This window comes from Ovis canadensis, chromosome 14 (assembly GCF_042477335.2).
Source record: "Ovis canadensis isolate MfBH-ARS-UI-01 breed Bighorn chromosome 14, ARS-UI_OviCan_v2, whole genome shotgun sequence".
Classification (NCBI taxonomy): Eukaryota; Metazoa; Chordata; class Mammalia; order Artiodactyla; family Bovidae; genus Ovis; species Ovis canadensis.
The window spans coordinates 77220566-77236117 of record NC_091258.1 but is presented as its reverse complement, the minus strand read 5'-3'; the positions used below and the strand labels follow the sequence as shown (position 1 = coordinate 77236117).

General features: G+C 46.1%; 1 protein-coding gene across 4 annotated transcripts in view; it reads left to right on the top strand.

The window, feature by feature from the left end:
• LOC138419301 (putative killer cell immunoglobulin-like receptor like protein KIR3DP1) overlaps positions 1-14867 on the top strand; it is a 38582-nt gene extending 23715 nt beyond the window's left edge. Inside the window, exons 1-10 of one of the 4 annotated variants that reach the window (XM_069552015.1) lie at positions 6257-6325; positions 6466-6501; positions 7658-7930; positions 8818-9117; positions 10393-10692; positions 11661-11711; positions 12451-12545; positions 12583-12613; positions 13332-13384; positions 13496-13783. In XM_069552015.1, the coding sequence (XP_069408116.1) occupies positions 6292-6325; positions 6466-6501; positions 7658-7930; positions 8818-9117; positions 10393-10692; positions 11661-11711; positions 12451-12545; positions 12583-12613; positions 13332-13384; positions 13496-13684 (1362 nt within the window). In that variant the 5' untranslated portion in view covers positions 6257-6291 and the 3' untranslated portion in view covers positions 13685-13783. The other 3 variants (XM_069552011.1, XM_069552009.1, XM_069552012.1) reach the window with 3 other exon arrangements.
• The last annotated feature ends 685 nt before the right edge of the window (positions 14868-15552 follow it).

Genomic DNA, 15552 nt, shown 5'->3' with positions numbered 1-15552 from the left:
GAGAAAAGTAAATGGAAAACAATACCAATGTTAATTGAGGGAGGAAATATTGAATCACATTATGTTACTGGTCAGCTATCCTGGTGACTCAGATGATAAAGAATCTGCCTGCAATGCAGGAGACCTGAGTCGATCCCTTGGTTGGGAAGATCTCCTGGAGAAGGAAATGGCAACCCACCCCAGCATTCTTGCCTGGAGAACCCACATGGCAGAGGAGCCTGGCAGGTCGCAGCCCATGGGAACACAAAGAGTCAGACACGACTGAGGGCCTAAACTATTCTCAAGGCTCTGAACTAGAAAGGTATAGCACTTTCCCATTCATATAGAGATAAAAAGTGGCAGAACAGACAGAACCTTCTGTCTTGTCAGGGGCTTAAAGGGACATTATGAGCAGACCTGCATGGACAGCTTCAGGAACAAAGGATTCCAGGATTAAAAGATTTCCACAGTGGAGGGGACATAAGTATAGCTATGGCTGATGCATGCTGATGTGTGGCAGAAGCCATCACAGTGCTGCAATGTCCTTTAATTAAAAATAAATAGAAAAGGGAACCCTCCTACCCTGTTGGTGGGAATGCAAACTAGTACAGCCACGCTGGAGAACAGTGTGGAGATTCCTTAAAAATTTGCAAATAGAACTGCCTTTTGACTCAGCAATCCCACTGCTGGGCATACACACCAAGGAAACCAGAACTGAAAGAGACACGTGTACCCCGATGTTCATCGCAGCACTGTTTATAATAGCCAGGACATGGAAGCAACCTAGATGTCCATCAGCAGATGAATGGGTAAGAAAGCTGTGGTACATATACACAATGGAGTATTACTCAGCCATTAAAAAGAATACATTTGAATCAGTTCTAATGAGATGGATGAAACTGGAGCCAATCATACAGAGTGAAGTGAGCCAGAAAGAAAAACACCAATATGGAATTTAGAAAGATGGCAATGATGACCCTGTATGCGATACAGCAAAAGAGACACAGATGTGTATAGCGGACTTTTGGACTCTGAGGGAGAGGGAGAGGGTGGGATGATTGGGGAGAATGGCATTGAAACATGTATACTATCATGTAAGAAACGAATCGCCAGTCTATGTCTGATGCAGGATACAGCATGCTTGGGGCTGGTGCACAGGGATGACCCAGAGAGATGTTATGGGGAGGGAGGTGGGAGTGGGGTTCATGTTTGGGAATGCATGTACACCCGTGGTGGATTCATGTCAATGTATGGCAAAACCAATAGAGTATTGTAAAGTAAAATAAAGTAAAAATAAAAATAATAATAATAATAATGATAATAATAAAAATAAATAAATTAAGTGGAAAAAAAGCTTGCAAAAGTGCTTCCCTGGAGGTCCAGGCATTGGGAATCTGCTTCCCCATGTGGAGGACACAGGCCTGATCCCAGGACCGAGAAAATTCCACATGCCTCGGGGCAGGTAAGCTCGTGGGCCACAAGCCCATGTGCCTAGAGCAGGTGTGCCGGGGTCCAGGCCCGGTGGATCCAGGGTGATTCGAAGGTGGGGGGACGGAGTCAGCATCTTTGGAAAAATACATATTTAATTACAGATATAGAGAGAGATTAGAAACGGAGAGTGTAGTAGGAAGATTAGTGGAGAAAAAGAGGCTGAATAACTTGGATTATGTGGAATAGCATCCATGCTCCAGATGGGAATTCAGCCAGAAAAACGGGAGCAAGAAAGAAGCCACATGGGGGAATTAGTCTTTCCGGAAACTGATCCGATTTCTTTATTTTGGGGTTTGCTTATATACCTTTTGTTACACATAGGGATGAATACAGAGTCACGCGGGAGTCAGCAGGCCTGACCTTTATCAAAATCAGGTGCTTCACATAAATGTATAAAAAAGGTACATCATCTTCTGGCCATGAGTGAGACCTGCTGACATTTTATGATCCTTTCTTTCTGATAACCAAAAAACTTATTTCTTCCAAGGGTGTTTTTTCTTAAACCAGGCACCACCCTCCAAATAAAGTTACATTCCTATAAGGTGAGGGTGTAGTGAGTTACAATCAAGAAAGGAATTTATTTAACCCAAGGTTAACATGATTAGTCTTAAAGGTTAATACTTATTTCTCCTATATGCTTAAAGGTTAATACTTATTTCTTCCTATACGCTAGTTATATTCATTATAAGGGTAGGGAACATGGAGATTTAGCAGCAAACATCAGCCCAACAAATGAAAATCCTTTCACCAATGTTTCCCTTAAGATCTATTTAGTCTTAAGATATGATAAAGTTACATTTTTACATAGCAAGGACACAGTGATTTATAACAAAGTACAGTGATCTATTACAAAAGAGAAAATCCATTAACTCAAAAAGTCTAGTATTGCTAACCTTAAAAACTACTGTATTTCCTTTTCTATATTCCAAATACATTGATTAATATATTCCCAGGTGCCTAAGGATATGGAGGCCTGGTGGCCATCATTGACTCAACAAGAAGAAAAGGCCCTATGCTAGTCAAGACTCTCAAAATACTCCAAACTCTCTGTGCTATTTATGGTTAAGAGGTAGTAAACAATCATGTGGCAGGAGTATGGATAATCCTGTCACACAAGCTAGTCTGTCAGCAGAGAGGTTTGACCTGAGACATCCTTGTCCCACCCAGAGCAGGGAATTAGCAGCAATTATTGACACAACAAATGAAAAACCCTTCACCAATATAATTCCTAACCAACCCATTATACTAATAATTTCTAACTCCCCAAAAGAATTTGCCTTTAGCAAGTCTAAAACATTTTGTGCCTCTCAGATTTGGAGGCTGTAAACAATCACATGTCGCCGGACGAACCTATACAGGCGGGCTAGATAACCTTCAGAGCAGTCCGTAAGCTGAAACACTCTTGTCACGCCCAAGAATTTTTATTGCCTTGGAGCTGCATGTTTACTCCTTCTCCAAGAAAAATGGTTATGGAGGAGAGCATAAAACAGACTCTGGTTTTGGGGTTAGATGCTCGGGAACAGGGGGTTTCCTGAGGCTTGATCACGCCTTTGCGTATGCCAAGCCTCCTTCCTCATGACCTTTGCCATGGGCGGAGTTCCTCACGCTGGCTCCTGGCACAGGTGTGACACAACAAGGGAATCCCCGGTGATGAGAGACCCTCCTGCACCACAGCAAAGAGCAGGCCCCTTCCCACAACTAGAGAAAGCCTGTGCACAGCGACGAAGAGCCAGCACAGACATTAATTAGTGAATTAAAACTCTGCAACAACCAGCCACACCTCCCCATCTCTTTTAGTGTGTGTTTCTGTGTGTGTGTGTGTGTGTGTGTGAGTTCACACATGGGTGTTTAATCTGTATTTTTCTCTCTTCTTGGAATTTTCTTCCCAATGGTCTAGGGTTATTTTACATTCAGTAAACAGTGTTGGACCATCCCTCTCTTTCCCCAAAAGCCCATCTAAGTCAGGTACGATGATTCTTTGGGGCACAAGTACACGATGTCATTGGTCTGCCTGCTTTCCAAATAAAGTCACTATTCCTTTCCTGAAGACCTCATCACTCTGTCCCTTGACAAGCAACGTGAAGTTGGACTCAGAGCACATTCATGAGCCATTTACCGAGGTGTCATTCATTTTAGACAAAATCCATAGAGGTCACTCTCACAACTGATATCTGTGGTTTAAAAGAAGATACACAGATGGCCAATAGGCATATGAAAAGATGCTCAGCATTGCTAATTAGTAGAGAAAGGAAATCGACACTGCAAGGAGGTACCACCTCATACTGATCAAAATGGCCATCATTAGACACTTGACGAATAACAGATGCTGGAGAGGGTGTGGAGAAGAGGGAAACCCTCTTACACTGTTGGGGGAGTGTAAGCTGGTGCAGCCACTGTGGAAAACAGTACGACTATTCCTCAAAATTGTAAAAACAGAGTTTCCATATGATCCAACAATTCCAGTCCTCAGCATACGTCTGGTAAAAAACTATACCTTGAAAAGATTGATGCACCCCTATGTTCATAGCAGCAAAACTTACAATAGCCAAGACATGAGAACAGCCTAATTGTCCATCGAGAGGTGAATAGATAAAGAAGATGTATATGATTATACACACAGAGAAAATGGAATGCCACTCAGACATTTTAAAAACGAAATCATTCCATTTGCAGCAGCATGGATGAACCTGGAGATTAACATATTAAGTGAAGTAGACAGAAAGAGAAAGACAATATTCCTGTGATATCACCCGTATGTGGAATCTAAAAGGAACATATCAATGAAACAGGAACAGACTTACACACATAGAGAACAGGCTTGTGGTTGCCAAGGAGGGAAGGACTGGGAGCTTGGGATGAGCAGATGAAATCTCTTTATACAGAGAATGGATAAAGAATGAGGTCCTACAGTATGGCACAGGGAAATTTATTCAGTATCTTGGCATAAATCACATGTCGAGCTGAATCAATTTGCTGTATGGCAGAAATGAACTATACTTCAATACATTTTTTTAATTTTTAAAAATATGTATGTGAGACAGCAAAAGAGATGTGTAGAACAGGCTTTTGGACTCTGTGGGAGACGTAGAGGGTGGGATGATTTGGGAGAATGCTGTTGAAACATGTATAATATCATATATGAAACGAATCGCCAGTCCAGGTTCCATGCATGATACTGGATGCTTGGGGCTGGTGCACTGGGACTCCCTAGAGGTATGGTACAGGGAGGGAGGAGGGATGGGTGTTCAGGATGGGGAACACGTGTATACCTGTGGCAGATTCATGTTGATGTATGGCAAAACCAATACAATATTGTAAAGTAATTAACCTCCAATTAAAATAAATAAATTTATATTTAAAAATTTTGTGGTTTAAATATCTGCAATGAAACATTACATGGCAGTAAAAATGCACAAACTGAAATTACAAGAATACAGATCAATTCTGAGACATGATATTAAGTAAATAAAAGGAGATTTTAAGAAGGGTGACTGTACTGTTACTCCATTGCATACATAATGATCAAGAGGAGACCTGATTTATTACTTAGGGAGCATCACTAATGTCAACAACCCCCACCCCCAGCACAATGGTGTGGAATCGCTGCCCTTAGTGAGGTTCTTCCCTGTCTATGAACAACAGCTGAACTGGGTGTATGTCTGCCCTTGGAGTTCTGAAGCAGCTGGGCCATTGTGTCCCAGTTTGGAGTTGATTGTTGTGGACACGCCCCTTACTCAAGCATTCCAGAGCTTGGAAGTCTCTACTTGACATATTTTGTGTTCATCTGAATATCTAGGAAGCAAGGTGGTCCATGTGTTTAGGCAGAACATATCCCCCTCCCAAAAAAACACCACCGTCATCTTTACACATGTTATCTTTGTGTACACGTGCAGTCCTTGGATTGGAAAGGGAGGAAGAGAGAGAGACAGAGAGAGTGTCTGTGTGCAAAGTCTGCACTCACAGTCACGAAATAATTTCAGGTGAAGAAGAGTCAGAGAAACACAAATATCACATGATATCGCTTACTTGTGATGTCTGAAAAAGTGAACTTATTACAAAACAGACTCAGAGAGAATGAACTTATCGTTACCAGAGGAGATAGTCTCAGGGTGAGGTTAGATTTGAAGTTTGGGATTGACAAATACACACGGCTATATTTTCGTGGATGACCAAGAAGGACTTACTGTATAAAAGAGAGAATTCTACTTAACATTCTGTAACTACCTAAGTGGGAAACGAATTTGAGAAGCAATAGATGCATGCATATGTATAACTGAATCACTTTGCTCTACACCTGAAACTAACACAGTTAGTTTCTTAATCACATATATTACAGTGCAGAATACTGTAATATTTTCAAAAAGCCATAATACACATGTCTGGTCTTCTCATAAAATGCAGAATCAAAGTCTCTATTAATGAGTCTTTAATTGCCAACATGCACTGAGCCTGAATTATGATGTGAGTACCTGTGATTTCTCTTCTGCAAAGAGTTAAGGTTAATGAGATTTATCATGAGCTTGGGAAAAGCATCCTGCATGGTATACACTGAAGCACAGTTACTACTTCCTAAAGGCAGCAAGATCTGTTCGAATCTCTTAGGTTTATAGTGTTTAGGGAAACAAATGTGAAGATCGGACCATGAGGTGTGCTCAGTGATGCGTCTCAGGTCAGACTTTCATCCCTGACGTGAGAAGAGGCTGGCCATCTTCCCATGTGACATGAACCAGGCTGACTGTACCAACAGCACTGACCGCTTCCGCATCCTGTCACTCAGTCAGCTTTGCTCAGTTCTGCCTCCCGTCTCACAGAAGCAGAGCCATGTGCCCCACACTCCTCAGCCTCCTGAGTCTCGGTGAGTTCGGAAAGACAGAGTCAGAAAGGCTTATGGTGGAAATCGGGGGGTTCTCGCACCACAGACCAGATTCCTGGTGTGGGTGCAAGGAGCGTGGGGTCCATCAGAACAAGCCATCTCTGACGGAGTTTTCCTCCTAGGATTCTGTGTGAGTCTGAGGATCTGGGCAGCTGTGGGTGAGTCCTCCCCATCCCTTATTTCTCTGTTGAGCAGAGCAGTTCCTGCTGATGCAGATGACACTGGGGGCCGGGAGAGCCCCCTGTCAGTACAGTGAGAACCGTGTGCCCTGTGGATCCCAGGTCCCCCTTTGGCCTTGATATTCATCTTCACTCTCCCCAGAGGTTAGCCCAGCTCTGGACTCTGGACCTGAAGGCACAGTATGAAGTCTGGGAGCTGGGAGCTGGGCCCACTGAGTGCCATTTCAAACATGAGAGGGAAGCAAGATGCTACACCCCACAGATCCCCACTCCCACAACAAGGTGGCTCCTGGCCTCTCCATCCAGCCTTAACAACAGGATCTGCAGGAGCACCCACTAGAGCTGACCCCAGGGAAGGGTCTGGACCTCAGGCAGGGCCACCTGGACCTTGTCACAGATCTGATGTAGGTTAGCTAACAAAGGAGCCAGGATCAAGGTTTACTTCCTTCTTTGCAGGCAAGTGGCTTTCTCACTGCTTAGTTGTGTTAGTGTTAGTCGCTCTGTCGAGTCCAACTCTCTGCGACCCCATGGACTGTAGCTCACCAGGCTCCTCTATGCATGGGATTCTCCAGGCAGGAATGCAGGAGTGGGTTGCCATTTCCTTGACCAGGGGATCTCGCCAACTCAGAGACTGAACCCTGCTCTCCTGCATTGCAGGAAGATTCTTTACCATTTGAGCTACAACAAAGGCAACACGGAAGTCCTTTCCCTTCTTGTCCAGGCATCAATTTTTTTGGTGATGTTTTCTTTTGCCTGCATTGTGCAGCTTGCAGGATCGGTAGTTCCCTGATCAGGGATTCAACTCGGGCCCTCAGCAGAGAAAGTGCTGAGTCCTAACCACTGGACCGCCAGGGAATCCCCAGTGTTTTGTGTTTTGAGAGAAAGTTTCTCAACATTTTGTCAACCCAAGGAGAAGAATCAGTTCCAAGAATCGTATTCTTAGAACCTCATGATGTCCGTCCTGTATTGACTGTGTCTCTGTCTGTCCCCAGGCCCCAGGTGGCCCTGAGCATCAGGGTGGTGCACTTTAGGGGAGGAGAGTTGGAAGAATTAAAGGGGACGCGCCCACGAGGGTAGTGGGAAGAGGTGATTATTCCTATTTTTCTCTCAAAGCCTATGTCTCCTTCTCTCCTAGGTGAATATGAGAAGCCCTCTTTGTCAGCCTGGCCAAGCCCCGTGATTCCATTAGGACAGACCGTGACTCTTTGGTGTCACTCCAGTCGTCCATTTGTGATATTCAGACTGTTCAAAAGAGATGGGACAAGTTTGCCCAAGCTCCAGGGACATTCCAAGAACTTCACCCTTGGCCCGGTGACCAGAAAACATGCCGGGTCCTACACATGTTCTGCCAGCAGGTCTCGCTTTGTGTGGTCTGATGTCAGTGATCCCCTGCCGATTGTGGTCACAGGTAGGAGGGGTCAAGTCCAGCTCGGCATGCCCGTGCCTGCAGGCAATCCTACTATAGGTCCACGTGCCCATGCATCCAAAGACATCCTCAGGATTCCCAGCCAGAACCAAACCAAGGAAAGAGAACCAAGTCTGAGAGTTTAAACTCAGGGTGTTGAATAGAGGGATGCATTCCCCTGGCTCAGGAAGGAGGAGCCTCCCTAGGCATTAATTAGACAGGATGCTGCCACTGCTTGTCAACTGGGAGGCCAAGGGGGGACCCTGATCCAGCACCTGCCAGCCAGTAGGGAGCTGTCAGTTCAGGAATGTCTCCAGAGACATGAAGTGGGGGTCACAGGTGGGGAAGTGTTCACTTTTTTCTCCACCTCCTCCCCAGTCTCCTGCCAATCATCACCCATATTCTCGGAGACAAGTGTGAAGGGACCCAGTGTATGTATTATACCTGGTATGTATTCAACCAGAGAACGAGACCCACCCCAGTCCCCACCACACATAACAGGGATGGGATGAAGTTAAGAGCACTGCAACCTACTCCAGTATTCTCAACTAGGAGTATCCCATGGACAGAGGAGCATGGCGTCCTAGAGTCCATGGGGCCCCACAGAGTCAGACACAATGAAGGGACTGAGTACGCATGAATGAGTCTGAGAGCAGATCCAGCAGCTAAAGAGCTTAGAATAAACACAGAGGAGGCTGGAGGTCTTGAGAAAAGAGAAACAGAAAAGCATGAGCCAGGGCCCGAGAACAAGGCTGAAGAAAATGCAAAAGAACAGACAGGAAGGGTAATTGGCTTTGCTGCTTCATGGGGAGGTTTTTAACACCTTCAGATGTCAGGGGAAGCGCCGAGGTGAGGTGACTCACTGAAGCTCACACCCTCTTTGCTCCTAGGTGTGTTCCCAAAACCCTCCATCTCAGCCCACCCAGGCCCCCTCGTGCATGAGGGAGAGAATGTGACCTTCCGCTGTAACTCATCGATGCTGCTTGACAAATTTATCCTGCACAAAAAAAGCAGCACAGGGCATTTCCAGAGATGTGAAGAGACGCTCACTGGTGGGCATGCCCCAGCTGACTTCGTCATTGGCTCCATGACTTTGGCGAGTGTGGGCAGCTACAGATGCTACGGCTCTCTCAGCCACTCCCCCTATGAGTGGTCAGCGCCCAGTGACCCCGTGGACATCATCATCACAGGTGAGTGTGACTAGATCAGTCCCTTCTGCTCTCTGTGTCACAGGTCTGGTGTCCAGTCCAGCATCAGTACCAGGAGAGAATGACAGGCGTGCAGAGACTCTCACAAACTCGGGAGAGGGAACAGAGCAGAGAGAGGAGGTGTGAACACGGAAGGGAGAAGAGAACAGAGTCCCTGCCGTGTGCTAAGGGGAAGACACAGCTGGTGACAGAGGGAAGCAGCAAGAACGTGAAAGATCGACCAATGGAGAAAAATGTATCAGAGCAGAGACACGGGAAATTCCCCGCTCAGGAAGCCAATGATGGTTGCTTAAGGTGTTGGGTTTCTGCTTTCATGTCAGAGCTCCCTTCCTCTGTCAGCAGCACATGTGGTACCAGACGCCCTGCAGTCCAACCCCTGGGTGATCGAGATGGAGGTCGATACTCTGAAGTTGCTCAGGCTCTTGGTTTTACGCATCCTTCTGCACAAAGAGGGGGGAGTGGTCCCTCCAACCCTCCCACTGAGGAGTCCCTTCCAGCACCTGGGGGTGGGCATGGTAGCCCTGAACCCACCCCCCCCCCCAAGAATGAGATGGTCAAAGATCAAATGAGATTCTGACAATTTCTACTCCATAATCTGTTCTTCTGGGTCAATGCCACGTTTTCTGATATTCCCAGCAGTAGCTAGTAAGTTCCATTTATTTCAAGAGAAGCGCACGTTTGATTTTTTTACTTTATTTTTTATTTATGTTTGTTGAATTCTAGTTGATTTAAGATGTTGTTAATTCCTGTTGTACAACAGAGTGGTTCAGTTATTCATATATATACACATATACTCTTTCTTTAAAAAAGGACATTAAGTGACAATCCATTTTAAAAATTATTAATTTGTTCAAAAGGATTTTATTTTTATTTTATTAAAAAAAATTTTTTTACTTTATTTTACTTTACAATATTTTATTGGTTTTGCCATACATTGAGATAAATCCACCACAGGGTATACAAGCTTCCAATCCTGAATCCCCCTCCCACCTCCCACTCCATATCATCTCTCTGGATCATCCCCATGCACCAGCCCCAAGCATTCTGTATCCTGTATCGAACATAAATGACACTCCATTTTTACAGTTATTTCTGAAGTTTTCCCTGTGCCAGGTATCCCTTGCTGTGGGGTTTTCTCTCCTGGTGGTGGGCGGCCTTCTCACTGCAGTGCCTCTCTTGTTGCACACTTCCGGCTTTAGTCGTCTATTTAGGACTAGAGTTACTTTGTGCTCTGAGATCAAGGTCTCTTCCTTGCAGGTCGGTCCAGGAAACCCTCTCTCTCAGCGCAGGGGGGCCCCGTGGTGACATCAGGGGAGAATATGACCTTGGTCTGCAGCTCCAAAAGCGCCTTTGACCAGTTCCATCTTCTCAAGGAGGGTGAGAACCTTGGGCGCCCGCTCGCTGAAGTGTGGGGCCCCCGCGGAGCACTCCAGGCAGAGTTCCCTCTGGGTCCTGGGACCCCAGCCCACAGCGGGGTCTACAGGTGCTACGGCTCCTTCACTCACTCTCCCTATTCGTGGTCAGACTCCAGCGACCCACTGTTCCTGTCTGTCACAGGTGAGGCACCTCTTCCTGGCCCATCCTCTGTTGTTTCTGTTCAGTTGCTATGCTGTGTCCAATTCTTTGCGACCCCATGGACTGCAGGACGACAGACTCCTCTGTCCTTCACGATCTCCTCCTCGTGGATCACAGCCTTGTAGTGGTGAAGGGGCCTTCATACCTCAGGGAACCTATGAGCCAGTCGTGCAGGGCCACACAAGCTGACGGGTCATAGTGAAGAGTCCTGACTAAAGGTGGTCCCCTGGAGGAGAAAATGGCAGCCCACTCCAGCATTCTTGCATTGAGAACTGATGATGAGTCCCATGCTTTACATTATAGTAAATGAGATTGCACCAGGCAAAAAGTCCATTTGTGTTTTTGCATAACATCTTACTGTATCATGAGCTCTATCTCAAGGGCTCCGTGTTGGTGTCAGGGGAACCATAGCATTTCTGGGAAATGGAGGCAATGAGAACCAGAGAGGGAGAGAGATGGTAGATGGCATCTCATCCCTCTTCCACCTCCTGTATGGATGCTCCACAGCAGGGTCCTGTCTACCCAGGCAAATACAGAAAAGGGTCGGGGTAGACCCAGGAGGAGGAGAGGCTGGACTGATTTGGGAATATCAGAGATTGCCTTGGTTCCTTGCTCTTAGTATTCTCCCAGAAGCAGCTCTGACATACAGGTGATTCCCAATTAAAGAGCGCAGACACTCCTTCTCAGAGCAGAGAGGATGTCTCTAGCTTACAGCTGTCTTTCACCACGAGACATATCGTTCCCCCCTCCTTCCACCATCCCTTCTCCAGGATGGAGGGTCTACTCAGTGCATTCACGGGGAGGGGCCAGAAGCTCTCCCCTCCCCCATCAGTGCTCTGAGGGATGACAGAGTCAAGGACAGGCAGGAGATCAACCTTCCAGAAACAACAGTCTTCCTTTGGTGGGGTGAGGAAGGTTCCTGTTCACCCCTTCTGGCTTTTCTCCCCTAGGATCCACTACAAGCACTTGCCCATCAACCATGGATCCACACACCACAGAAGGTAAGCAAGACGGTCTCCTATCTCAGCAAGTTTCTGAGAAGACAGAGGGTTCCTGTGTGAGCATTGGTTCTACCACTTCCCAGTTCTGTGATTTAGGGCTCCTCAACCTCCTTGTCATGTCAGCATTTGAGATCATGGTCTGTATTAGAACCAGAGAGGCCACTGAGTTTCTCATTCTATAGGACTGGGAATTTCTACATTGAACAAAGCGAGACAGAGTGACTTGACCCCATGCTAAGGGAGCTGCTCACCCTCCCTCCACGAGCATCTTTGGGGAAGGATCAGGGGCGAGGGGAGGATTTTAGGGAGCACATTCATATGTGCTATTCCTCCGCTAGTGTTTATGAACTGAACATTCCACAGTTCAGAAATAGAAGTGTCGTGTCTTCATGAGGATTCCATTCCAGACATATGTGGATGGAGATGGAAATGTATGGACGATTAAAGCAGTCCCCATTCATGCAAAAACACCATGCCTTGTCATACGGGCACAGGGGAAAACTGCATCGGTGCCTGGGGGACCTGGTTTCAGACCACTGCTGGTCTTGCATGACCTCTTTACTTCATCTGCTGCAAGCATCTCTCCTGGATGCTTTGGTGCCTCCTGGAAAGTGGAGATCATACTGATCAGGTTGAGAGCTGCTGACACACTTTGACACAAGGATACAAGAACTCCTGTGTGTAGGGGCAGGGTGTAAGCAACGGATAACCAGACCTTCTTCCTTTGGCTTGTTGGCAGAAGCACGGCTTCCTCAAGGCCACTCCAGCCAGCTGCACCTTCTCCTTAGGCTCTCCATAGCCTTCATCTATACCAGCATCTTCCTCGCTGTTCTTGTCTATCACTGGTTACCCATAAAGTAAGTATGAAGAGCCAAACTGTCACTGGTGCTCTACCCACAATCGTTAAGTTTGAAGGAGGAAAGCACAGCATCATCTGACCCAGGGGGAGGTGGGCTTATAGCAGGGAATGGCGTTTTCACTTCCTGTAGGTTAAAAACTGATTTCCATTGCTGTAATCCCTGAGGAAAGATCTTCCAGAGAACCATGGAACCCTGTTCTTTTTATGAAAATATGTGTTAATTTATTCTTAGCTGCATCAAATCTCAGCTGCAGCATGGGGGATCCTCGTTGTGGTGCTGGGGTGAAGTTCAAGTCTCCAGAGCTTGTGAGACCAGCAGTTGCAGCATTGAGGATAGTTGCTTCAAGGCATGTGGGGTCTCAGTTCTCCCACCAAGGATAGAACCCACGCTCCCTGAACTGGAAGCTTGACCCTTAATCCCTGAGCCACCAGGGACATTCCAAGCCCTGTTCTTCCCCTCAACCACAGCCATCTGTGCTTCTCCCCTTTATGATCTTGGGAATCTGCTGATACACATTAGAGGATGGTCTATAACAGAAGATGTAGGATGGGCTTTGTGAGTTTGCACAAATTCCTGAGACAGTCTGTCAGTGGCTGGGCTTATATACGGGAATTTTTTTTTTTTTAAATTTAGTGGAGTAGACAGACTCAGCAACCTGGGGCATACACCTGCTTTTTTGGCTTTGATGTCCCCACCAAAGATATGGAAGTCTAGGAGAATCGCCCCCACCCCAAGAGCCTTGACTCTCTTCCTTTCTCAGATGTTGCCATCACAGAAGGAGAGCCCAAGGAGGACAGAATAGTGAACAGCGAGGTGGATCCTCCCAGCCCAAACCCTTGCCATAGCCTGAGCCCCTTCAATGCCCAATGCTCCAGGTTTTGAAGATCGCATCTCATTCCATCTTTCACATCTCCTTCCTTTCAGGATCCATCAGCAGAGGATGTGATATTCGCTCACTTGAACCATGGGACCCTCTCTGAGAGCCTGTTCACTCTCACTCCCCTGAGTCCCATGCACCTCTCCACCAAGCCCAGTATCTATGAGGAATTCGATGTAAATCGAGACCATGCTGACCCCGACCTGGCTGCATCCTTTGAGCACATAGAGTTATAAATTGAAGAGCTCCATCTCTTTTTAAAGGGGTTCCTCCGTGGGCACTCCTTCTCCTCCTCCAAAGCAGCCCAGCAGCTCTGAGGTTAAGAGTGGAGTCCAACCAGAATAGAAAGAGACACATGTACCCAATGTTCATCACAGCACTGTTTATAATCGCCAGGACATGGAAACAACCTAGATGTCCATCAGCAGATGCATGGATAAGAAAGCTGTGGTACATATACACAATGGAGTATTACTCAGCCATTAAAAAGAATACATTTGAATCAGTTCTGATGAGATGGATGAAACTGGAGCCGATTATACAGAGTGAAGTAAGCCAGAAAGAAAAACACCAATACAGTATATTAACACATATATATGGAATTTAGAAAGATGGCAATGACGACCCTGTATGCAAGACAGCAAAAAAGACACAGATGTGTATAGCGGACCTTTGCACTCAGAGGGAGAGGGCGAGGGTGGGATGATTTGGGAGAATGGCATTGTAACATGTATACTATCATGTAAGAATTGAATCGCCAGTCTATGTCCGATGCAGGATACAGCATGCTTGGGGCTGGTGCACGGGGATGACCCAGAGAGATGTTCTGGGGAGGGAGGTGGGAGGGGGGGTTCATGTTTGGGAATGCATGTACACCCGTGGTGGATTCATGTCAATGTATGGCAAAACCAATACAGTATTGTAAAGTAAATTAAAGTAAAAAAAAAAGAGTGGAGTCCAAGAATTATAGGATCATCTTCAAAAATCCCATGACCTCTTAGTAATCCCCTGGCTATTCTAATACTCTATTTTAACTATGTAACCTTTTGGGAGAATGTATTCTGATCAATTGCACATACAGGGTAGGTTACCATGATCACCCTACTGTTTTGAAAATTCCAGTAAAGCATAAAAATTTGCAAGTTGATTCTTCAAATTATTCAGTTTAAAATAAAAGAAAGCCATAAAAAAAAAAAACCTCTGGTTCAGTAATAGTTTACAAGGATAAACTTGTTTACAAGACAGAAACAGACTTGTAGACTTAGAGAACAAACAGAGTTACAGAGGGGAAGGATGAGAGGAGAGATAGATTGGAAGTTTAATAGTGATATGTGCACACTGCTATATTTAAAACAAAATGCTTTCCATGAAACAATAATAAAAGCAATGCACGTTGGCCAAATAAAAAGATGAAGTATATTCTGTTTGAGATATCCAGTGTGGTGCCACTTGCCACATGTGGCGTGTCTGCATGCTACGGCGATTCAGTCATGTTCGACTCTTTGTGACCCCATGGATGCTGTGTAGCTCGCAAGGCCCCTCTGCGCATGAGATTCTCCAGTCAAGGTCCTGAAGTGGGTTGCCATTCCCTTCTCGAGGGGATCTTCTAGACCCAGGGACCGAACCCTCATCTCTCATGTCTCTTGCATCGGCAGGTGGATTCTTTCCACTGAGCCATCAGGGAAAGCCCCTCATCCTTTTCCCAGCCATGTGCAGTGAGGGTGCTGTGGTTCCAGGGGTAGAAATACGACAACAAGATCCCCCTCAGTCTGGATCCTCACTGACTGATAAAGTACTCACCCAGCCACGCGGTACAGACAATGATTCTACACGTATATGAAGTGAAGCATTCAGTTCTTCAGTCACACCCACCACATTTCACGTGAACAGTAGAGTCATGAGGCCAGGTGCCATGGTGCTGGACAGAACAGATGTTAAAAATGTCCCGTCACCACAGAGAATTCTACAGGACATTCCACTCCAGATCACTGAGGGCTGCAGGGGAATACTTGCCCCAGGGAGGCTTTGCACGTGTTGTGTTAATCCATCGATAATTGCATGTTTTGTCTTTTTTGCTTCTTTTCACCAAAGCCAAGGATTTGAG